General features: G+C 43.3%; 2 protein-coding genes across 3 annotated transcripts in view; one reads left to right on the forward strand and one right to left on the reverse strand.

The window, feature by feature from the left end:
• CPSF4 (cleavage and polyadenylation specific factor 4) overlaps positions 1-5,871 on the reverse strand; it is a 14,579-nt gene extending 8,708 nt beyond the window's left edge. Inside the window, exons 1-3 of the mRNA XM_061599243.1 lie at positions 5,438-5,871; positions 2,144-2,194; positions 1,006-1,158 (exon numbers count right to left, since the gene is read on the reverse strand). Coding sequence (XP_061455227.1) covers positions 1,006-1,158; positions 2,144-2,194; positions 5,438-5,540 — 307 coding nt within the window. The 5' untranslated portion in view covers positions 5,541-5,871. The remainder of the gene's footprint in view (positions 1-1,005; positions 1,159-2,143; positions 2,195-5,437) is intronic.
• Positions 5,872-5,894: 23 nt separating this feature from the next.
• PTCD1 (pentatricopeptide repeat domain 1) lies at positions 5,895-24,300 on the forward strand. 2 transcript variants are annotated; one of them, XM_061599241.1, is made up of 9 exons: positions 5,895-6,111; positions 10,432-10,950; positions 12,996-13,136; positions 15,153-15,371; positions 17,080-17,181; positions 18,705-19,478; positions 21,277-21,393; positions 22,721-22,903; positions 24,088-24,300. In XM_061599241.1, the coding sequence occupies exons 2-9, from the start codon at positions 10,480-10,482 to the stop codon at positions 24,271-24,273; spliced, it is 2,193 nt and encodes a 730-aa protein (XP_061455225.1). In that variant the 5' UTR covers positions 5,895-6,111; positions 10,432-10,479; the 3' UTR covers positions 24,274-24,300. The 2 variants fall into 2 exon arrangements, with proteins under 2 accessions (XP_061455225.1, XP_061455226.1); XM_061599242.1 differs by lacking the exon at positions 17,080-17,181.
• The last annotated feature ends 1,020 nt before the right edge of the window (positions 24,301-25,320 follow it).

Consider the following 25,320-nt stretch of genomic DNA (forward strand, 5'->3'; position numbering starts at 1 on the left):
GCTTCCACAAGAGGCAGTGATGGCCACCAGCTTGGATGGCTTTGAAGGAGGATTAGACATGGAGGATAAGGCTATCAATGGCTACTAGCCATGATGGCTATGCTCTGCCTTCATGATTGGAAGTATCATGCTTCTGAACATCAGTTGCTGGAAACCACAGGAAGGGAGAGTGCTGTTATGTTCAGATCCTGCTTGCGGGCTTCCCGTAGGCATCTGGTTGGCCACTTTGAGAACAGGATGCTGGACTAAATGGGCCACTAGATCAGATTATTAACTGATGTCTATAAGGAAACCTAGCAAAGCTGCAAGTTCCTAGTTCAAATTTCACCTCTGCCATCAACTTTGTGAGTGGCCTTAGGCAAGCCTCTGCCACCTGGGGCTGTAATACTGACTGTCATGAACCCCATAGCAAGCCCTTGGCAAATTTCTTCTTCTTCTTCTTCTGAGGAGAAATGGGACCCAGGGGACAGGTCCAGGGATCAGCAAGAGTGGGCTTTGGGGTGGATAGGGAGAGCCACGAGTTGTTAGATGACAGCCTGAGTTTGAAGCATCAGACTCCTGCAGAAGGGGTTAATGAGATAAGCCTTCCTCCCTATCCCTCTAAGGCCAGCCTTCTTGCAAAGGGAATGAGAGCTGGTTGGGGAAGGGAGGGCCAGAGAATGAGTTGGTATCCCCCCCATTGTCAAGGACACGGTACAAGATGCACAGATGCACAACCACAAACAAATGGACCCGCCCCCCAATCCACCTCCTGTAGAAACAACCACTTGCTTCCCCAGTCCCAATTTGAAAAGCAGTTCATGCTCAACTAAGGTGCCCACCCCAATCTTATTTAAGAGGACCATGCAGGCGTAACAATGTCTCAGTTTGTGTATTCAGGCTGTGGTTTTTGTGAACCGCAGCAACCTGTATATAAATGCTTATCATTATTGAGCAAATACCTCTACACAAAGCAAGCTTATACAGTATCAGTAAAACTCGCCCAGATACCATCATTCCACTAACCATATTTTGAGTAGAAGTAACACTCTGGCATCTTAGTCATGTCATATTCATGCAAAAATTCGCACTGGTCACCCTTCTTGCACAGCCCTCGTAGCCAGTGTTTGCAAACCACTGTCTTTTCACCGCTGATGTGCCGGAAGGGACACATTCCTCCTACAGTGCAGGAAAATGAGAGATGCAAGAAATGCTCTTTAACCCACATCCCTCAACAAGAGCAGTACTCATCTGAATTATGGGTAGAATATTGCTTTGGCTCAAATATAAGAAACATGTTCAGCTCACAGACCTATGGCTATCAGCATATTTGTTCATAAATATGTGGCACTAACATGGTAGGCACAATGAGTAGTGTTCACCGTTAGCCCTACTCAGAGTATTATTTATTTATTAGATTTATATTCTGCCCTTCCTCCCAGTAGGAGCCCAGGGCAGCAAACAAAAGCACTAAAAACACTTTAAAACAACATAAAAACAGACTTTAAAATACATTAAAACAAAACATCTCTACAAACATTTTTTTAAAAGTTTTAAAACTTATTAAAGAGCAAGTAGTTCCATTGTAGTTGATGGACATGAATGGACATGAAGTTCACTCATTTCAATGGGTCTACTCCAAGTAGGACTTAGTTGACTACCATCCAATTTCTCCCCTTCTTGGGTCCTCCAGGCAGATAAGATGATCAAGGGATGTCAAAATGCCAGAGGGGCCCATGAAGAGAATATCTTGAGTCTGCTCCTCAAAAATCACAATACAAGCTTGGAAATAATGAGATCCCAACACACCGTTTTTATTTTGATACTTCAAGTTTGTAGGGCAATGGGTGCTTGGTGACCAGAACACTGAGAGTGAGGGAACATGTGAGTTCACCTCCATCCCTCTGGAACACCAGAGACTGCTACAGTCTAAAGATTGGGCAGCCAGCCTTTTTGCCAGGTCTCTAGATACACAAAGGTTTGTACGTCTTGTGTCAACCCACTTGACAGACTTCCTTACATTTCTCTGTCAAGCGCTACAGGCACTGATGCACTACATAAACAATAAAGGCTAACTACTGATTCACAAGGAAGGATCGTGTGTTATTAACTGACTCTCCTTCACCTCTTTCCCTAGCATAGCATATCTGCAGTTGTGGCTTACCTTTTCCACAGGCTGCTTTTAAGAAAAAGTCACAGACAGCAGCACCCGATTCTGTGGAGAAAGAGATGTATAATGAAGCCCCTAATATCCCACAGTTCTGTCATCTGAGAAGTTTCATTATTATTATTTAATTACACCATCAAACTGCAGACTGCTCTGCACATTATTAAGACTTCAGATGGGAATTTACCTAAGATCATCTAATGAATTCACGGCTAACCATACCAGATATGAATCCAGATTTTATCAAAGCCCACATTCAAACTCACACACCCCTTACAGGAATTGCTGGGGCAACATGCACTTTAGTAGCGTTCCTGTGCCTTTCACAACTATATAACAAGCAGAAATCAAGAAAGATTTTTCCTACTACTTTTTTTCTTTCAAGCAGCTAATCTGATAACGCTTCAGATAACTCAAAAGTTCAAGTGCACCATGAAGACAGGTTGGTACCAAACGGGGTATTTTTTGTTTTGTTTCTTTGTCAATAGCTTTGCCTGCTGATTTGCTGCTTGTGAAAAAGCTGGCAATCCTAGGAATGCCCCCTGCTCCAAATTAGCCAGAAATACAAAGATATAATTTAATGTGGGAATAATCATGAATAGAGAATAAGGCTCCACACCTTTTAAAGGTTGAACATGAGGGGATTAGAATTAGGTACTGTTGTGATTATGATACAAAGGCTGTAATCCTATACCTACCTACTAGGGAGTAAAATCTACTGAATTCAGCGGGATTGACTTCTGAATAGGCATGCACAAGATTGCTAGGTAGCCTCAAGCAAAGTACTAACTTTCAGCTTCAGCGTTGCAGAGATATTATAAAAATTACTGATACAATGCTCATGATACATTTTGAATTCTCTAAAGTGTTATATAAATGCTACCCATTAGTATTAGAATTATGAACCTTCCTACTCATGTTTTTTTGGGAAGCAAATAAGTTCTTATTTTTAAAGGCATTTGCTGGTTGATGACAATTGTACAGCTGTTGACTATACTGTTTTGCAGATGAACTTTTTTCAAAAAAGGTTTTAATAATGACTGCTGGTGCTTTGGCTAACTTGTTCTCAAATATTCTCAAAATTGTGTCTATACTTTTACTCACTTTTCTGTCATTGTCACCAACTGGTTACAGTCAACAGTCCAAAAATAAAACCATACAATGCACCATAATCTTAAGTACAGAGTAAAACACAAAGCAGAGTATAACTTAAATGCAATTGACTCAGATATATATTATTTATAATTAAATTATGTCCCACTTCTTCTCCAAAAAGGAGCCAGGGCAGCATATATACAATGCATATAAACAAAGCAAGTGATCTAAGTAGCCTCCAAAAATGATTCTTCCAACTTCAGATGGTTGTCTGCTTGTTCTCAGTGCCACTAATAAAAAATTGGCTACTACAACTGACACCCATGGGATTTTAGATCCCAGAAAGTATTTAACATAAGATTAAGTTGATCTTCCTGACAGGTTAGTCAGCAAAGGGGCAATTGTTTTCTGACAAGGTCCAGCACAAATATTACAAAACGAAACATGTTCCACAGATGTCACTTATGCCTTGGTCTTCAAGTGGTGGATTAGGATCCAATACTGGGCCACAGCCTGATCCAAGGTGATTCGCAACAGCAGCAGCACCATACAACTGAAGAAAAAGATCCCCAAATGGATATTTGGGTTAAAGTTGTGTCCTGGGTTCAAAAAGACTGAAGAACTATTGAGTTAGGGTTCTTGTAACTATAGAATAAAACTAATATGTTTTTAAAAGTCTATGTAGATAATGCTGGATTATTTTAAGTGAAAGAAAATGATGAACAGAAAGGCAAAAATAGTTAAAAATTAGGCGAGGGTAGCTGGATGATAGCCACTAGCTTGGTTGGCTTTAAAGGTGAACAGACAAATTGCTGGAGGACAACAAATCCAACAGCAGCAACTAGTCATAATAGCTATATGGAACCTCTGGGATCAGAGTCAGTGTATCTCCCAGTACCATCTTTTTTTTTGAACAACAATATGAGAAAGCTGATGCCCTGCTAGTAGGTTTCCCAGAAGCACCTGGGTGACCACTGTGGGAAGCAGAATATCAGATTAGACAGGGCCTTTGGCCTGCTTCAGCAGGTCCTAGGTCTTTTTTTTAAAAAATCAATTTTATTTCCACTTTACGACAAAAGCCTTATCTTTAGTGACTCACAGGGCAACCCTCCGCCTCTTTCCTCACAAGGTAAGCCCCACCAAGTTCACCATTACGTATTCTCCTGTTTTATTGTAGGATTTTTTGGAGGGGAATATTCTAGAATATGATTTTTGTGCAATTGTAATCCAGCCTGAGATTAACCAACACAACTGATATTTTATTTATGTATTCAGCCCTGAGAGGCTCTCGCAGCTTACAAATGATTCTCAACATAAAGCCACATCAAATCTGGTCCAGGACCAAAAACTACATGGCATCCATTAAGAACCAGGATTATTCAGGCTCTTGTGTGTCGTTGTTATGTGCCTTCAAGTCGATTACGACTTATGGCGACCCTATGAATCAGTGACCTCCAACAGTATCTGTTATAAACCATCCTGTTCAGATCTTGTAAGTTCAGGTCTGCAGCTTCCTTTATGGAACCAATCCATCTCTTGTTTGGTCTTCTTTTTCTACTCCCTTCTGTTTTTCCCAGCATTATGGTCTTTTTTAGTGAATCAAAAGTCTTCTCATTATGGGTCCAAAGTATGATAATCTCAGTTTCATCATTTTAGCTTCTAATGATAGTTCCACTTTAATTTGTTCTAATACCCAATTATTTGTCTTTTTTGCAATCCATAGTATCTGCAAATCTCTCCTCCAACACCACCTTGCATGTCATACTCGTCAACAACTCCCAGCAAGGTCCTGAAGCAAGGGAGAGGGACTGAGCTGCTGGATCTTGTTCAGCATATTATGCAGTATTATTAATAAAAAACCCAGCAAAAAGTGCTTAGGGTTGCCGCCTCTGCATTCCCCTCCCTCTTCTTTTAAAATTCCACTTGAAATTAAATGGCCACGAGTTTTTCTTCTCTTTTTTTTCCTGGTTATTCCTTCCTTCAAAAAAAATAGAAACAGTTAAAGAAAGGAAGGAAGGTGGTGCTAGGTTCAAAACGGTGGAAGATTCATAATGTGCTTTAATTGTTTTTTAAGTTTCTGTAACCCACACTGGGACTTACTGGTGAAGAGCAGGTAATAATAATAATAATAATAATAATAGATGATGATGAGCTTGCCTATGCCTTGTCCCCTCCCCCCCTCCCCCTGTCACGTACTGTCCATGCCCGGGAAAGGCAGCGGCTGCGCCCCGAGCTGTTGCTCCACCGCGATCTCCAGGTCGAACTTGATGTGATCCACGCTGGCGATGAGCTCCTGCATGATAGCGGCGGAACCAGCAGCGATTTTTAAGAAGGCTGAGAAGAAAAGGAAGCGAAATATCCTCTCGCATTCGCGCGGCCCTCTCCCCACCTCCACCCCGAGGCACTTCGGTTCGAGCGGGAAGAACTGAGGCAATCCTGAGGGAACCAAGAAACGGGGGGGAAGGGGGGAATCGAGGAGCCCCGCGCGGCTGGCTCCACCAATCCGAACCGAACTGCCTTCGCGAGGGATGCTGGGAGCTCTACCTCCTGATCTCGCGACACGCCAGCTCCGGGCTACCGTTCAGCCAATGAGACGAGCCCCCGCCCCTTAGTAGGCGGAGTGGCATCTGTACTAGATCAGTAAAAAAAAAACCTTCTTCCTCGCACAGCCGATAAGGGCGTCCAGAACTTTAAAGAGGCAGGGGCATGTTATGGTTGGACGAGGAAGAGGACGGAGAAAAAACGAACCAATCAGCGCCTACTCGGGGCCCCAGGGACTGTTTGTCGAACGAGAAGCTCCGCCCCTTTAGTGAGACATGTGGAGAATGAGAGTTCTGAAGAGCTCGCGCGTGGAGAGAGAACGTGAACGGGTGAGCGACGGTTGTGGGGGTGATGAGAAGGTTGTTGTTTTTAGATACGATTAGAGAGGAGGAGGGGCGCCTTCTCCCTTTCGCCGCACCCTGATAGGCAAAGGGGGTCCCAGAGATCCCACCTCTTTAAAACATTGGTGGGAAGCTTGTGGGCCTCCGGATGTTGTTGGACTCCGACTCCCATCAGCCTCAGCCAAGGTGGTCAACGGCCAGGGATGATGGGAGTTGTAGTCCAGCGGCTTAAAGAGATACGTAGATTCGCCATATCTAGAGAAGCTGTAGACTTCTCTAGTGCCTGGTCTCCCCTCCAGCTGCCCACCCCGGAGAGGAGGGAGGGGCGTTTCTTGATTCAAATGAACCATCTTGACCTGAGGGGAGAAGTAGCTGAGAAACTGTCACCATTTATTTATTTATTTATTTATTTATTTATTTATTTATTATAGTTGTTAGACACCTATCTGGCAGAGGTTAATCTGCCACTCTGGGCGACGTACAACAAAATACAATACAATCCATGTAAAAACAATTCAAAAACTAAACAGTATAAAATTTAAAAACTGAATAAACCCCCATGGAACTACCTCTGCCACCCTAACCCCCTTCCCAAGCCTGGTTAAAGAGCCAGGTTTTCAAGGCCTGACGAAAGCATAATAAGGAAGGGGCCTGACGGAGGTCAGTTGGCAAAGAATTCCAAAGTGAGGGAGCCACTACTGAAAAAGCTCTGGACCGTGTCCTCCCCAATCTCGCTGCTTTTGTTGGGGGAATAAGCAAACCATTCAAGGACGATCTTGTATGCCGACACCCCTGGTGCGAGTGGAGGCAACTCTTTAGGTAAAGTGGGCCAGCCTCATGGAGCGCCTTGAAAATTAAAGCCAGGATCTTAAATTTGGCCCTAGCAACCACCGGTAGCCAATGCAGTTCCTTAAGTACTGGGGTAATATGATCACGGTGACGGCGGCCCTTAATCAGGCGAGCCACCGCATTCTGCACTAGCTGCAGCTTACGGACCGTTCTCCAGGGGAGACCCACATATAACGCATTACAATAGTCCGGCCGGAACCAGACTTTGTACCGCAATAGGGAGCAGGTGGCTTGGGAGGTATTGGTGTATCCTACGAATGAGGTGAAGTTGGTAAAGCGCTGCCCGACTAACAGCTGCTACCTGTGCCTCCATGGATAGCTGGGAGTCAAGAATGACCCCCAAACTCTGGATGTGGTCTCTCCTCCTGCCATAGCGGCCCCTCCCTCTGTCCCCAGCTGTCATCACGGGCATCTGCAGTAGACCCATCTTGACCTGAGGGGAGAGGAGGAGAAGCAGTCACAGATTCTTCTTAATCAAGTGCCTTTTCCATTTTATTGTAACTTTAAAAAAAAAAACCATTCCTTATTGTTGTAATAATCTTATGTAAACGGCTTTGTGAGTTCTGCCTGAAAAGCGGTGTATGAATGCATTAAATAAATCTACAATGAATAAATAAATCTGAGAAACTTCAGTCGTTTAAAATATTTCTGTACCACCCTTCATCAGAACAGATTTCAGGGCAGTGTACAATAGAACAGAATAAAGAGTGACTTAGACTAGACCCATTGAAATTAATGGGACCTAGTCATGTCCATTGCTTTCTAATCTGAGGAGGACTAGCATTGGATATACATTTCCACCCACCCACCCCCCAAAAAATAAAAGCACAATTCTCTGCATGTCTTAAGACCTAAGGAGTTCAATGAGTATCACTCCTAAGTAAGTGTGTACTGGATTGCAGCTTTAATAAAGATCTAATACAAGGCAGTAAAATGCCAACATTAGTAACCATAATGAAAGACAGCACAAATTACAGACCAAGGGAGTATATTAATTAAAAGGTGTGGGTAAAAAGATCTTGACCTGGTGCTGAGAACACTGTAAAGGAGGTGCCAGACATACTTCTTTAGAGAAGATATTCCAAAGCCTGGGGTGCTACCACTGTTGGAACCCACTAATTATTTTTAAATAATGTTTAAAACGTTACTTTATTCCAGCCATGCATTTCTATATCTCAGTGTAAATATTCTTAGGGCAGCTTATGTAATAAAAATGAACTGGATAGTAACAAAATAAAATAAAATGGACTGAATAGCAGATAACAGTAAAAATATTGCAGTAATAATAATAATAAAGTTCTTTGTCTGGCTCCCAAAAGATAGTAAAGTTTTAAACATATGCCAGGAGATCTTCCCTGGGAGGGAGGGAATTCCGGAATGGAGCGCCACCACTACTAACCAGCAGCCTCACTTTATGATCCAGCTTTTGTCTGAATCATAATGCAGCAACCTTGTATAGTTGACTTTTAGACTCTGTTGCTACCTAATTTTGGTCCAAGGTTGGAGGTATTTTACACCTGGTGCCAATTCAGTACTCTTATCAATGTGACAATACCTAGTTTATTTTTTACTTATTTTGCAAAATGCTGTCACCAAATTGCAGACTGCAGCTGGCCAATTAAAACTTATTACTCTGATATTGTATGACATGCGTTGATTGCCTGTTTGTTTCAGGGCTCAGATCTATTAATACTTGTCTTATACCTTGCCTTTTTAAAAAAATACACAAGGTGCTTACATACAATCAGTATAGCACAAAGCAATTCAAAAAGAAAAAAGAAAAGACAGCCTAAAAGCAGGAACAAGCTAATCTGCAAAATGCAATATAATCAAGAGTCTCAAAAGGGCCATTTAAGCTGTGTAACTAATACTTCCAGTGTGGCATAGTGGTTAGAATGTGGGACTACGACCTGGGAGACCAGGGTTCGAATCCCCACACAGCCATGAAGCTGACTGGGTGACCTTGGGCCAGTCACTGCCTCTCAGCCTCAGAAGAAGGCAATGGTAAAGCACCTCTGAATACAGCTTAACATGAAGACCCTGTTCATAGGGTCGCCATAAGTTGGGATCGACTTGAAGGCAGCCCATGCCCACCTATATGGGAGTGAGCTCCAGTGAACTCGGTGGAACCTTTTTCTAAGCAGTATGCATAAAATTATGCTGTGAACAAAAGAAGTCTCAAATGCCTTTGGATTTGAGTACATTAAGGACTGTTTGTTCCATTATATGAGCTCTGCTCAACATCTGAGGCTCTTTTGCTGTATGTGCCTGTACCCAGTGAACATAAGAGCCTGCTGGATCAGGTCAGTGGCCCATTTAGTCCACCACCAGCTCTCACAGTGGCCAACCAGATGCCTATGAGGAGCCCACAAGCAGGACCTGCGTGCGACAGCACTCTCCCCTCCTGCAGTTTCTAGCTACTAATATTTAGAGGCATGCTGCCTCTGACCATGGAGGCAGAGCGTAGCCATTGCAGCTAGTAGCCACTGATGACCTCATCCTCCATGAACTTGTCTAATCCTCTTTTAAAGCCATCTAAGTTGGTGGCCGTCACTGCCTTTCTGCAGTTACTAGGAGCATGGCTTTTTCCGTTTTTGTACCAACTTTATGGAAGAATGCAGCGTTGAAGGTTGGGCTTTCTTGTGCTAAGTCAAACCCCAGCTCATTAAACAAGGCTTTTGCAATCAATTGTTTTAGTGCCCCTGCTTTCTTGTATGGTTTAGTTTAGTTCTGTTTCATTTTATGAGTCCTTGATCAAATCAAATCCTTTATTTGCATTATCTACGAGCCATTGCAATTGCAATTGAAATGTATACAATAAAAGCAATAAAAAGCAAATATACAACTTAATCAGATTTCCTGCCAGGATTCTAACATTTCTATAAGATTCCAATCAGTAAAATTGATAAATCCACAATCCAACATAAGAGAGATGGCTAAGTAGAACTAACAACTTATAAAAAAGGAATTGTAAAGGATTAAAACTCAAGGTACCATTATAGATCTTATTCTAATGGCACCTCCTAAAATTTTTGCAGACATTTCTGTCACCCTCTGTTCTTGGTCTGCATGAAGAAAAACCACGTAGAAGTAGGTTGGATGCCCTGGAAAGGGTGACAACAGTGGGATAATTAGCCCAGTCCTCAAGAGTCCTTGATCTAATGCAGGCATGGAGAACCATTGGCCCTCCAGATGTTGCAGGACTCTGAACTGGCCATGCTGGCTGGGGATGATGGGAGCTGGGAGTCCAACAGGATCTGGAGGGCTACAGGCTCCCTGTCCCCAATGTAATGTGATGATTTGATCATCACTGTGTTAATTTTCTGTGATCTTGTTTTAATTTTGATATCCTATTGTTTTAATGTTTAATAGAAGCCACTGCAAGATTTAAAAAAAAATCCGAAGTAAGAATATACATTTTTTAAAAAATAAAATAATCAAAATTATTTTGGATTTTAGGAGATGGCTGTCTAATCAGATGACGAAGTGAAGAAAGCTGTTATCACGATGGCTTTGCAGCTGATGTCCCATCATTTCTCTGTGGGGGTTTTTACTGGGAGAAGCTCTTTCTATCCTTGGGCATGTTCCATTTGCAGATTGTGCTCAGTTCCAAAGGAATACCTGGCAGGGCTCAGAAACCCACCACATCGACTCAGATTTCTGAGGCTGAGGCCTTTTAGCTCATCCCCAGTGGTTTACAAGTTACACAGTAGGGATCTGAAAGAGAGACAGTCTGACAGCATCTCTGAAGCAGCCAACAAAGAAGAAGAGGAATCCGAGGAAGGCTTTGGGATGTTGTCTCAAAAGTTTTCTTCTAGACAGTTTTTTCACAAAGCTACTGCAGAATTTCACAACTTACAACTCAAAACCCAGGAGGTGGAGGAAGAAGAAGATCTGGAACCAAAACCCAGACAAGGTCCCAGGAACACTCCGTACTGGTATTTCTTGCGGTGTAAGACATTGATAAAGGAAGATAAGGTCATTATCTCAACTCTTCTTATTGTAAGCGTACAGAATGGAATTGCCTAGCTATTGAAAGACCAGAGCTCAGTGGCAGGGTAGACCTCCTGCTTTGCATGCAGATGGTCACAGGTTCAGTTCCCAGTATCTCCACTTCAAAAGGTCAGGAATGACAAGTGATGGTAAGACCTCTGCCAGAGATTCTGCCAAGACTCTGTTAGTCAGAGTAGTAGACAATATTGGGCTGGATCAGGAGTCAGGATCCTCCACCCTGCAGGCCTCATTAGGCCTGCCAGGACATTTTGGTCAAACCAAGCCCACCTGCACTCCACCCGACACCATATCAGCGGCATACACAAAGCCCTGTGCACAGTACTTTGCAAACCCTGCCAGTGGTGGTGTAGCGGTCAGAGTGTCAGACTGGCACCTGGGAGACCAAGGTTCAAATCCCCACTTGGCCGTGAAGCTCCCTGAGGGACCTTGGGCCACACACTGTCTCTCAGACTAACCTACCTCACAGGGTTGTTGTGAGGATAAAAGCAGGAGGGGAAAGCCATGTTTCAGTGCCACCTTATGTTCTTTGGAGGAAATGTGGGACATAAATGGAATAAGAGAATAAAATTTATCGGCTGTTGAGGCCACACAGCCCCCCTTGAACATGCCGTTGCATAGATGGGGACAGTGGAGCTGATGTTTGTTGTCCTCCGGCTACGTTCGTTCTCAGTGACGAATGAAGTTCTAGCCACCCAGGGAGGCCTGCCAAGCACTTTCATTGATCAAATTTAGGTGCAACGTGAAAACATTTATTTTTCCCTCTGGGCGTTTTAAACTGATGCACAAGTCTTTTAGCAGCTCCCTTTTGTGTCGTTTTTGTGGTTGATCTGGAAGTTTTTCATGTTGTTTTTATGTCCTTCCATGCATTGTATACTGCCTTTGGTGCCTTTCAGGCAGAACGGCAATGAATGCATTTATACATCCGTAAGTAAATATGTGGGTGTGAAAAGGAGTAAACCTCCCAAACTGTCCCAAGTAATAGGCGTGTTTGTGTTAGAAGGTGACCTGCTGTATCCCCATCCATCTTCCCTTTCCAAGCCTCACAACAGAGAGGGGTGGGTTGTCTCCCTGTCCAAAAGTGACTACATTCTTGGGCATTTTTAACAAATAGCTAAATGCTATAGAGAAAAGAAAGCATGCGTGTGTCACTTTAGCATTGAGGTGGGGAACCTCAGGCCTGGCGTCTGAATGTGGCCCTCCAGGCCTCTCATATCTGGCCCTCGGTATTCTTCCCCAGGCCACACACCCCTCACCCCAGTGCCTTTGCCTGGCTGGATTGTGTCTTTAACTGTGATAATGCCTTTTGCTTGCCCAGATGTATTTATGTGTGAGTGCTCGCATAGAAACCTCTAACCTGTGTGACAGGAAATGAGGCCCACTGTACCAAGCTAAGAAATAAAGAATGGGCGCAGCGTTTGGGGCTTTTTAGCTTAGAGAAAAGGCAAGTAAGAGATGATGCGATGGAAGCCTATAAAATTATGCATGGCCTGGAGAGAGTGGACAGAGAAAAGTTTTTCTCTCATAGTACTAGAACTCATGGACATCCCATGAAGCTGAATGTTGGAAGATTCAGGACAGACAAAAGAAAGTAATTCTTCATGCAGCACACAGCTAAACGATGGAATTTGCTCCCATCAGGGGGCAGTGATGGCCACCAGCTTGGATTGCTTTCAAAGAGGAGTAGACAAATTCATGGAGGAGAAGGCTATCGGTGGCTATTAGCCATGATGGTTACGCTCTGCTTCCATAGTCGGAAGCGATATGCTTCCAAATACCAGTTGTGGGAAACTGCAAGAGGAGAGAGTGCTCTTGCTTGTGAGAACAGGATGCAGGATTAGATGGGCCAGCAAGCTCTTCTTACGTTCTTAATGCGTCCATTGCTCCACCTACTTTTGCCTCTGGCCCTACCAATCGTGTCCCCAGAACATTGCCTGTTAGGGTTGGAAAAAGTCCCCCACACACACAACTGTTCCTGCTGACTCCTCACGGTTGCCCTCTCATCACTCTAGCTGGCAGAGGCTTTGGACCTCTTTGAGATCCAGATGCTGAAGGAGGAACGTCTCCAGCCAGAGGAGAGCAACTACACAGTGCTGATGGGTGGATGCGGCAGAACTGGCTACGTGAAGAAGGCATTCAAGCTCTATAATGATGTAAGTATACTCAAGGCCACATTTCTTTCAGATGAGGGAAAGTGTTGCTGTCAGGAAATCGAGCCAGGGAGTTTTTGTGTGTCAAACCAAGGGCGGGGAAGCTGTGGCCTTCTAGATGCTGCTGGACTACAACTCCCAGAATCTCTGTTATCCTTGCTGGCTAGGGCTGATGGAAGTTGAGAGTCCGCTAACATCTGGCGATCCCCAGGTTCCCCATCCCTGAACTAGGAGAAGACCTGGTGCCACGGAGGAGACAAATGAAGAGGTACCACTGAAGAGGTATTTGGGGTACCTTTCATTCACATGGGGAAAGGCACATGAATTTCTTCTGCTGCTTCTGATCCAGCTAGTGTCCTCCCTGTACCTCAGGGACGAGGAATCCTGTGGCCTTCCAGATGTTGTTAGACTCCAACTCCCATCAGCCCCAGCCAGCCTGACTAGCGTGGGCAGGAATGATAGGAGGTGTAGTCCAGCAACAACTGGAGAGCCACAGATTCCCCATGCACTAGCTAAACCAGAAGCAAATCACAAGTGGCTTCTCCCCTTCATTCGGCAAGCAGCCCATTTGCCAGCAGCCAGGTTGTTTCTTTGTCCCAAGTTTCTAAGTGGCAAGAAATCTCAAACATTCAGCATGTTTGTGTGCTGAATTTGTTTGCTCTAGGAATTGCACAACCATGTGGAATTTTCATTTTTTGGGTTGATTGAACAGCATACAAGAGAAGAAATACGAGGAGTGTGAAGGTATTGGCAGTGAACCTTTTGCAATTAAAGGTTAACAGGACAGCAGTGGGCTGACGTTTGCCTTGCATTGTTTACTTTTTCTAAAATTAGAATCCCTGTCATCCAATCCCTATTAAATTCTCCCATCCAATAATGACTCTGGTATCCTAGTGCTCTGGGAGTTTGGCTCTTGGCACTTTGTACTGGAAGTCTGTGATAACCGCAAAATATTATAAATGTTATTTGCACCCAGTATACAAATCCTCTTGACTCCTGTGCGTTCTAATACAGTAGTTCCCAATTCACCCACTCACCTGGACCACATGAACATTGCTGAGAGTCTTGGCCAACTACTTAATGGTTTTTCTGCCTGTTGTTTAGCAAATGTAATGTGCTGTGCTAGATTCTCTCCACTCCTTTGAAGTGTTGGTTTTGACCCATAAAGCTCTTTATGGCTCAGAACCCCAATATCTTCTGGAATACCTCTCCCGATATGAACCTACCCAGATCCTTAGATTTTCCTCTGAGGCCCTTGCCCAGGTCCCCTCTCTGAGGGAGGCTCAGAGGGTGGTGACAAGGGAGAGAGCCTTTTCACTTGTGGCTTCCCTTCTCTGGAATATGCTCCCCAGTGAGGTTTGCCTGGCGCTGTCATTGTCATATATTTGGTGCCAGGTAAAGATACATCTTTTCTCCCAGGCATTTGATAGATTGAGATGATGTTTTGTTTTAACAGTGCCAAACCTTCCTGTGGCTGCCTGGGGGTGCTATTGCTATCATTTTGTTATCTTTTTATACTATTTGTTTTTGTTTTAACATTGTGTAAGTCACTTGGGGACCTTCGGGTATCAAGCAACATAATATTATTATTATTATTATTATTATTATTATTATTATTATTAAAGTACCTGGTCAGCTTTTACCTGCACCAGATTTTCCCTTGTGTTGCCACCACCCGTAGTTCTATTCCTGTGAGGAAGGCACAGCCTCCTCCCCCTGTCACTTCTGGTCCATCCCGCTCACCTTCTGGGTTGACTGCTGGGTTCTAAGAATGACAGAGCAGCTCCTGTACCTGCCGTTCTTCTCACAATTGTAACTATGCCACTCCGCATGGTCCCCACCACAGACCACCTGAATGAAGCTCACGGGTTACTGGTGGTCTGCGGATCACGCTTTGGGAACTCCTATTCTAATACATTCAGAGTACCATTCATAGTCCTGATACGTATAACTGGAAGAATGATGTTTTCTTTGAGTGTTTTTATGAAGCTGATCGATCGCTGTTTTATTGGGAGGTAGATGAAAAAGCGAGGCTTGACTCCGACTGACGCCACATACACAGCCCTGTTCAACGCCTGCGCAGAGTCACCCTGGAAAGACTCGGGCCTGCAGAGTGCACTGAAGTTGCGACAACAATTACTGAACAAAAATGTGGAGCTCAACCTAATCACATACCATTCCCTGTTGAAAGTCTGTGCCTTCTGTTCAGATCTCCGGATGTGCTTTGATATATTGAAGGTAAAGACGCTTTTGGTATAAATTTTGGATTGTGTGTGTGTATTTTTAATGAAAGTTGCTTTCTGTGCTGTGGAACAAAAAGGTGGCATATAAATCTTGATAAGTAAGTAAATAGTATAACTACATTTTGTGAACTCAGTGTAAAACCCTATCAAAAAATTTCAGGGTAACAACATTACCCTGCTGCAAAATACAAACAGTGCAGAAGTGAGAGGAATTAATGTTATGAAACATTGGGGCAAGGCAGGGGTGGAATGAAAGCGTTGGGCTTAGGACAGTGTTGTTATTTCTGATCCCAGGCTTTCAAAATGCTTTGAAATAATGTAGGCTGCAATCCAATACACACTTACCTGGGAGTAAGCCCCACTGAATTCAATGGAGCTTACTTCTGAGTAGACAAGGATTGCAGCCTTATGTTGATTTTAACAGATACCCAATCTGAGCAATAGTCACTGCAGACAAATTTCTGATAGACCACAGACTTATCACCTCCCCCCCCCTAAAAAAATTGATAAACTGCAGCAGTCCTGATGGGTCATTCTTGTAAACCAGGTCTGGGGAATGTGTAGCCTTCCAGATGTTGCCAAACTACAGCTCGCATAATCCCTAGCAGTTGGCCCTGCTTGCTAGGGTTGATGGAAATTGTGGTTCAGCAACATCCAGAGGGCCAAACGTTACAAACTGAGGACTATCTTCTGCTGGTTTTTGGTCTTGTTTGAAACAGAGAACATATAACTGAGAGAGTTATATAACATATAATTGAGAGAGCTAGGAAGTACTGGAAGTATTGGTTCCAACCACAAGATTTAGGCAGCATGTGGCATTTTCTTACCTGAAGTCCATGAATGTCACTAGTTCTCCCAGTTCCCCACGCTAGGGTTACCAGGTTCGTGGCCTGAGACTGATCCTGTACCTTTAGGAGAAGAGAAGGTCAGCCAAGTGCAGGTGTTCTTGCAACCCTGTAATGGGAAAAACCACAAGGTAGAATTCCCCCTTCCCCCTGCACAACTTTTAAAGATACAGAAGACGTCTTGGAGGCAGGGCCTGGCAACCAAGAGGTCTTCTGTATCTTTAAAAGTTGTGCAGGGGGAAGGGAGAATTCCACCTTGTGGTTTTTCCCATTACAGGGTTGCAAGAACAGCTGCACTTGGCTGACTTTCTCTTCTCCGAAAGATACAGGATCAGTCTCAGGCCCTGAGCCTGGCAACCCTACCCCACGCTGACCTCAATTACAGTGTTTGTGAGTTGTCATCTATGACTATAGCACTGATGAACATTTAACTTGAAACCGTGGTTCGTGTCTCTCCATGTGATCTTTATTTTTTCCTGAACCAAAACAGATTTTTGATCTTATTACCCCTTTTCTTTTTTCTCATTTCTGCAAAGATAAATTATTTAAGATAAGTTATTTGGCAGAAAGACCAAGAAACCACTTTAAATCACTACAAAAGAGGAAAAAATGCAGTGGTGAAACAATAGTAGCTGTCTCGATACTGGATCTATACAGAATAATGAAGGTTGTTTCTTTTAAAGAAAAAGAAAGTGTCGTGCCTGGACTTTCCCGGTTTTTTAAAAAAAAATTTAAAGAGAGGGATCTGTTTTCCAGACATAACTTATTTGGGCTGCCAAAGAGCTAATACTTCGTAAAAGCTCTCTGTTGCGGAATAGATGTAAAATTACTGTATTTCTCCACTCCCCTTTTGTTTAGGAAATTGTCCACAAAGGCCATAGGGTCACCACAGATACTTTCAACTTCCTGCTCATGGGATGCATAAAAGACAGAGAAAATGGGTTTCGCTATGCCTTGCAGGTCCGTTTGTTACTTTCTTTTTTTACAGTGGTGCAAATTTAACAAGGAGCTTCAGACTTGCATTTGTTCAGGCTGTTTTTCTGAAGCTGTCGCTTCCTCTGGTTGTATGTTATAGAACTAGAGCCAAATACTTCTAGGTAATTATACTAATGATTGTGAGGAAGTGCTATCAGTTCTGGGTTGTTTATTTATTTATTACGTTTATACCCCGCCTTTCTTTTCATCATAGAAACCCAAGGCGGCTTACATATGGTTCCCAAGTGGTCTCCCATCCAGGCACCGACCAGACCTGACCCTGCTCAGCTTTAGCAGAGTGCTAGCCTCACAAGAAATACAAAAGAGAATGTATTCCCCTCTGTCATTTTCAGTTTTTCAGCATGATTATGTTAAAACTAGCAGCTGTGCCCTTCATTGGAGATAATGCTACATGGGGGCTTCAGACTACTCTTCTACATGAATATCCAGCCACACACATGCAATAGTAAATGTTGTTGTAAATGCAATGGTTTAGGAGGCACAATAGGGTTGATCACTGTGTTGCCCAGCATAGTTCTGGAAGTAGATGTGGGTTTAAGTCCCAGTTCACTATGTACTCACTGGCCTAGTTCGTACGTCATGGTAATCCATAGTTAATAGTTTACCTTGAATGCATCGTCGTCATCATCATCATCATCATCATTATTATTATTATTATTGGTAGGGGAAAAACACAGCTGTTACCTGCCAGCCCACAGGAAAAGCAAACCACAACTGGTTTAGCATTATGGCCAAACCAGGGATCGTGGTTTGTTTCGCTCCAAATAAACTTTGATGAGTAGGCCAAGAATAAACCTGGGCTTGGGGAACCTAAGCTTGTTCAGAGCTGAACATACCATGAGCCCTATTTTGGACATAATGCTATACCAGGAATTTTGGTTTGTTTTTCCTGCATGCCGTAAGGGAGGAGGAACACAGATGAGCCTGTTGTGTTCACAGTATACACTGTTTACTAGGGCTTGCCATGCTGTGCAAACTGAGCTGCTAAGTGGCTTCGAAAGGGTTGCTGTCTTCCAGGCTGGAGTCCTAGGAAAGCTCCATTCAATGCCATGAGCCTTCTTGCTGAGAGAATCTGTTTAGAATCAACCGCTGTGCCTCTCTTTCCCATCAGCACAACACCTCATCTGCAAATGTCCACATTAAAAATTCATATGGATTTTTAATTGTATTCTTATTGCTTCTTTTATTTCTTATATTGTATTCGATGGTATTACTGTTTGAATTCTGTGGAATGCAAATAGTAATACGAATAAAATGCAATATGAGAAATAAAAGAAGCAATAAAAATACAAACAAAAAATCATACAGCATCTAACACCACTCATTACAATTGTTACAACAGGCAGAAAAATAATTAAGTGGCCCGCCAAGACCATCAGCAATTTTCAAGTGGTCCATGGGGAGAAAAAGTTTGGGAACCACCGACATGGAGTTCAGTTGTCCAGAGTTCATTTTTCTCTGCCCTGACCTTTCCCTTCCTAAAACAGGTTTGGCAGCAGATGATTAAACTGAACATAAAACCCGACAGTTACAGCTACAACTTGATGCTCAACGCTGCCAGAGAGTGTGGCCTTGGTGACCCCCTTGTAGCTTCTGATTTGTTACTAAGAACCTCTGAGGAAAGCCCAGCTGTCTTGAGGCTGGAGGCTGGTAGGAAACACCAGAAGGCGAAGGGTCGGACAGGAAAGGAAACAGGTACTGGAACTGCAGTGCAGTTGGATGTGGAAATGTTGGAAAAGCGTGTGTTCCTGGAGGAGTACAGAATGCCGGAGAAGCAATTCTTTAGCCAAAAAAGCAAAGGTATAAGCAATGATCATGCAAATGCAAAGACTGGTGAGATTTCTTCTTCATCAGATTCCACTATACCCAGGGAATTGGTGATCTCTGATCAAAGCCCGCAGGCTCCAGATTCTACAGAAGCGAACTCTGTGTGTTTTTCCAGAGCCTCATATAACTTCCCCAACTTGCTGGACTCGCAGGTCCCAAACAAAAATGTGGTTTTCTTAGGGACCGTGGCCACAGCCTCCGACAGACTGGCTCTTATGGGGGACATGGAGGGTTTCTTAAAGAAAATGAAGGATGACAACGTGGCGTCCAATATTAAAACTTTCACGCTGCTGGCTGAGTTGGTGGAGCCCAACAGCCAGTCAGAGTCGTCTTTGCTGACTGCAATGGAAGACAACAACGTGAAACCAGATCTAACTTTTTTTAATACTTTGTTGAGGAAGAAGAGCAAACAAGGAGATCTGGAGGGAGCAAAGGTAGGATCATGGGTGTTTTAATCTGTGTAGGTCAAGGGTAGGTGGACTTCAGGCTTGTGGGGTCTGCATTGGTTTTCTACTAGAACTAGCAACATAGTGGCACAGGTACATGGATATGCCCCAAAGACATGCAGAAGGTCCCAGGTTCAGTCTTCAGCCTCTCCAGGTAGGACTGGGAGAAAACCCTGCCTGAAAGCCAGAAGAGCTGCTGCCTGTCAGTGTAGACAATACTGAGCTTGATGAACCAGTAGCCTGACACAGTATAGATCCTATACCAGGTAGAATGGATATATTTTATGAAGAGTTTTTATTGGATGATCATTCCCCTGACGTAACTGAAAAGGTTGCGAAATTCTGCGAATTAGCCATTCGACGCAGGAAACAATGTGTAGACAACAGGGGTACTTAGTCAATAATTTTAACCTAAATGAATCTTTTAAAAGTAATGAAAAAAGAATGGTGCTAGTTAAAAGTTTTATGAAAGTGTTTGATGTCAGAATTTGTTATATGTATGTTGTAATATTGTATTTCTTTTTGGTCAACGATTTATCTATCTATCTAGTATAGGGCAACTTCCTCTGCTCCTGTTGCTTGCAGGCCTCTTGGAGAGCCTTCATAACAACAGGCAGGGTAAAAGTGCTATGAATAAATAAATGAATTGCCACCAAATTAAAAATGACAATATGAATCAGTCGTATTATTCCCTTGGAAGATCATTGAGAGCAAATATACTGATGACTTGGTCCTTTTCAGCAGGCAGGGTTGCCATTTCCCCGCTCTCCCTTGGTCCGGGATCTGTGCCTTTAATGGCTCGCAAGGCAAGTAGAAAGTCCAAACGGGTGGCGGAGATTTTCTTTCCAGCGTGGAAATGCAAGGAAATAAGGATGCTGAATATCTGCCTGTCATGCAGCTGATATAAGCACATGGGATGCTGTTGGGCAAAGGGGGGGGGGAAGGGAGCCTACTTGTGGGTAACTCTACATAAATATACCTAAATGCCCATTAACATGTCTCCTGCCTGAAACTCTGGAGACCTGCTGCCACTGAGCATAGACATGTTGAGCTAGATGGAGCAGTGGGCTTGACTCTGTATAAGGCAGCTTTCTGGGTTCCTCTGCCTCTTGAGCACATGCTTAGCCCAGGAATTTGTAGTCAGTGCTGGAACTAAGGTTGCCGGGTCCATGGCCTGAGACTGATCCTGTATCTTTAGGAGAAGAGAAAGTCAGCCAAGTGCAGCTGTTCTTGCAACCCTGTAATGGGAAAAACCACAAGGTGGAATTCTCCCTTCCCCCTGCACAACTACTAAAGGTACAGAAGGCCTCTTGGTTGCCAGGCCCAGCCTCCAAGATGTCTTCTGTATCTTTAAAAGTTGTGCAGGGGGGAGGGAGAATTCCACCTTGTGGTTTTTCCCATTACAGGGTTGCAAGAATACCTGCACTTGGCTGACTTTCTCTTCTAAAGATACAGGATCAGTCTCAGGCCATGAACCTGGTAACCCTAGCTGGAACCAAGCTCACACGTTCATGGTTACACAAAACACCTTCTGCTTCCCCTGCCCCACCATGTTCTTTTTCAGCAACCCAAACACCGCATTTTAGTAGTTGGACAACTGAGAATCAGAAACCCTTGCCAACCTAGTGGTAGATCCTGATCTGCCTTTTTCCCGAATGTATCCTGGTGTAGGTCAGGATGCAGACTTGTTCAGTTTCCTTCATTTATACACGTTTCACCTTTTCTCAGCATGAACTTGAACAGGGAATTGATCCGGCCTGACCTGTGTGCCTTGGTGTATTTACAGAGCCTGCTGCCCCTCCTGCTGAAGGAGGGACTATCACCCAATCTACAGACGTTTTGCAACTTGGCAATAGCCTGCCGCAAACAGAAAGATGGATTGCAGTTACTCTCAGACATGAAGGTACAGGAAGGTCGAGCTTTTGGAGCTGTTTAGCTTGTGGCGGACCTGGTGATTTTGATGGCTACACATCCTGAGGCCTGTTCACATCAGCGATTCTCGTCTTCTCAGCCCAACTTTGCTATTAGCCCCTATTGGTGGCCATAGCAATTGGTTTGTTTATTTATGATTCCATTTAAACCCCACAGTTCCTCCCAGGAGCTCAAAATGGCGTATGTGGTTTTTCTCCCTCTCCATTTTATCCTCACAGAAACTCTGTGAAGGTAGGTTAGGCTGAAAGGCAGTGGTCACCCAGCAAGCTTCATGGCTGATGGGAGATTTGAACTCTGGTCTCCCAGGTCCTAATCCAACACCTTAACCATAACACCATACTGATTTGGTTGTACAATGTGCAATTTCCCCCGCCCCCTTTTGGTCCGATCAGTTTCAGAAGTGTTAGCACTCTGCTCAAGGGAGAAAGACGTTTATTTTACCACTTCCACTAGTAGTCAAAACGCCAGTATCACTGCAGTGATCAGATTCCTAGGATCTCAATTTCTCTCTCTTCTTTTAGACGTCCTTTGAAAACCATACTGTTTCGATAGGCCTTTGCAGTTTAGTATTGTCTTTTTAACATTTTGTATTTCATGACATTTTATGACTTTTCTAATTTTATTTTTATATATTGGTATTCTGCCCTGATGTATTTGTGGAAGTGTCGATTATCAATACTTAAATATTTTTTAAAAACTGTAGAAAGGAAAGGCAGTTAAGCCTTTGCAAATAGAGATAAGTGGAAAAATAAGGTGGCAGAAGACACAAAAAAGCAGGTTTCAAGGGTTTTCTTTTCATTTTTTGTGAATTCAAAGTGCAAGGTGAAAACATTTGAGAATGCTGCTTGTAAGTGGTGCAGTGGTTAAGGTGTTAGACTACAACCTGAGAGTCCAGGGTTCGAATCCCCACACAGCCATGAAGCTCACTGGGTGACCTTGGGCCAGTCACTGCCTATCAGCCTCATGAAAACCCTCTTCATAGGGTTGCCATAAGTCGGAATCAACTTGAAGGCAGTACATTTACATTTAATATAAATTAAGGAGTGTTCCTTGAGCCTCCAGAGGCAGTGGTGAGTAATGCACCACTGAATTAAAATGTTCCTAGTCTTACTTCTTCACTAGAACACCAGACCCTGTGTGCTATATTGCTTTTACGATCTCTTGAGTGAATCCGCACATCATACTTTAGTAATATTGACATCTTCAGACTCCTAAGGCTGTGTGCGACTCTTAGAGACGCAAGTGTGTAAGAACTTCAGAGTTGCCTTTGTCTTATGGTTTGGGCCTGTGTTTTTCAGCGGTCTGGAGTAAATCCCAACGTACACATCTACGGTGCACTTATAAATGCCGCCGTGAAGAGACTCAACTATGCCTACCTCATCAAGATCCTCATAGACATGAGTAAAAACCAAGTTCCTCCAAATGAAGTTGTCCTGCGTCAGCTGGAGTTTGCAGCCCAGTATCCTCCTCACTTTGATAGGGTAAGGTAACAATTTTCCTGCAAAACAATTTTCCCAGCCTCTACAAGACTGACTTATGCGCAGTATGAAAAGTTAGGAACCTGAGGTTGTGTGCTAAATTATTTGAACACCGTTGTAGTTCTCTACAAACCGTTGCATGTTTACTCAGATGTAAGTCCCACTGTGTTCAAAGGGGCTACTCCTAGCTAAGGGTGTGTCAGCCTTCTCCAATCTAGTCCCCTCCAGCTATTTGGACTGCAACTCGCATCAGGCCCAGCGGTCAGGGATAATGGGAGTTGTAGTCCAGAACATCTGAGGGCACCAGGTTGGGGAAGAGTAGTGTATTGGACTGCAGCCTAAACCGCTCTATTTATGCTAAGTATTTGACACCAAGGTAATTATACAGTATCTGGAGAACAGAAATTATACCTTAAATCAGATAAAGGTCGCCTTTTTGCATGTTCTGGGGTGTGTCTGCCACCAATGTTCGTAACTTTAAGTTCACAGCTGAAGACATACCTTTTTACCCACACCTTTGGGACAGGGTATGGAGTTTTGATCCTGTGATTCAGACAGATGTGCCTATTTATCACTTGTTTTAGCACAGCTACCACCAATTATGCAATCAAATTTCCACATTTTATTCCTGTAGAAATGTTACTGTGTTTTTTTTATGCTATGTATTTCTGCCGTGGGGCCATTTGACAAAGGGTGGGCTATACATGCAATAAAGTTAGGCCAGCAGTTTCAGGTTTCTCATTGTGCCTTCAAGTCTACCAAACACAGCTGATAGCAGCTAGACCTGGAAGAGCAACACTTCGAGACTGATTCTGTCCCTCCAAGGAGTTTGTGGTGGCATACATAGTTCCCCTCCTACCACATTTTATCCTCGCAACGACCCTGTGATGTAGACTAGAATGAGTGCTGCAAGGTCACCCAGTGAGCTTCATGGCCAGATGGGGATTTGGAATCCAACACACTAACCACTATACCGTGCTGGATCCCATTGATTCCGGTGGGAGAAAGTTAAGCACTAGCTTGTGCCTTCTCTCTGTAGTAACCTCATCCATACCTTCCCTGTGGAAGCAGCAAAAAGATGATGTAGCTTCTGACAAGTTTTAAGAAGCAGTTTCTAACTCTTTAGAGTGGAAGCAAGCTTCTCCTGCTCTTACAAAATGTTAATTCTATTCCTTTTCCTCTTGCAGTACAAACAAAAGGACCGTTACCTGGAGAAAATTGATGGCTTTCGAGCCTACTACTTCCAGTGGCTGAAGTGGATGGCAGCAGAAGAAACGCCACACCCTTGGGCAAAATACAGAACTCCCAAGCAATCAACAAACAAAGATAATATAGAAGATGCACAAAACCACAGCAGCCAGATGGGACAGTAGAAAAATAAAATGAATGTTTGTACTCCATGTTGGTGTTGGTTCCACTCCTGGAAATGGTTTCTGTTGTCTTCCTTTCATCTCAGTGTTATTGTCCAAGTTGGCATTAGAATTTTTTAAGTGCTAGCCTATACATGTCTACTCAGAAGTAAGCTCCACTGAGTTCAGTAGGACCTACTGCCAAATCTAGCAGCTGTGGGGAACCTCTGGCTCTCCAGATCTTGCTGAATTACAGCTCCCATTGGCCATACTTTTCTGGAGGGCTACAGGTTCGTCACTCCTGATTTATAGGACTACAGAATATTTTTTTTTAAAAAAAAACACAAGGATCTCACAGATTACAGTATGAACTGATGTAATAAAACGTCTTAATTCTTCTCTTGCTAAAGTGAATGTGCTCATTCACTTTCATATATTCTGCCACAGAGGTCCAAGGCTTTTTTTTTTATAGTTCCAGAATGGCCCCCACCCCCCTTTGCATTTCATGCAAATATGAGATTTTATATTGGATATGGAATTTAGCTTCCTTATTAGTAAAACACATTTAAAGATAAGCTTGAAAGTATATGGAATTCCTGTATAGCATACAGGTAAACAGAGGGCTTGGATTTCATTGATGTTTTAGAAAGAGAGGGTATTGTCACTCCTCCCCTAGTAAGTAGAATTTGTGTAACTTTGCTTAACGTAATCATTTTGACCCACATTTTCTTTTCTTTAGGAATACACAAAGGGTTGCTTTATTCCTAATTGATAACATTTACCCTGGGGAAGTATATACCCTATGAAGCAACTCTTATTCCCTATCCCATCCAGGATAAATAAGATGATGTAAATAGTTATCCATATAACTTGACTTTGTCTCCATACATAGAATGACCTAATTACATTTTTTCAGCTCATTGGTTGGTCGATGTAAAATCTGAATTAATTCATCTCTCCCAATCCAGTACTACAAAACATCAGTTGTCCCCATGTTTCCAAGTTATTCCAGGAAAAGGGGGTGTGCCTTCGTGCTAATATATGTTACTTTTATGAATTTTTGTACCTGAT

This window comes from Rhineura floridana, chromosome 17 (genome assembly GCF_030035675.1).
Source record: "Rhineura floridana isolate rRhiFlo1 chromosome 17, rRhiFlo1.hap2, whole genome shotgun sequence".
Classification (NCBI taxonomy): domain Eukaryota; kingdom Metazoa; phylum Chordata; class Lepidosauria; order Squamata; family Rhineuridae; genus Rhineura; species Rhineura floridana.

Excerpts from the sequence above, each read along its gene's own strand:
- PTCD1 (XM_061599241.1), top strand. The coding sequence starts at position 10,480 with ATGGCTTTGCAGCTGATGTCCCATCATTTCTCTGTGGGGGTTTTTACT. Across the intron at positions 13,137-15,152 it reads CATTCAAGCTCTATAATGAT|ATGAAAAAGCGAGGCTTGAC; the intron begins GTAAGTATACTC and ends ATTGGGAGGTAG. Across the intron at positions 19,479-21,276 it reads GAGATCTGGAGGGAGCAAAG|AGCCTGCTGCCCCTCCTGCT; the intron begins GTAGGATCATGG and ends GTGTATTTACAG.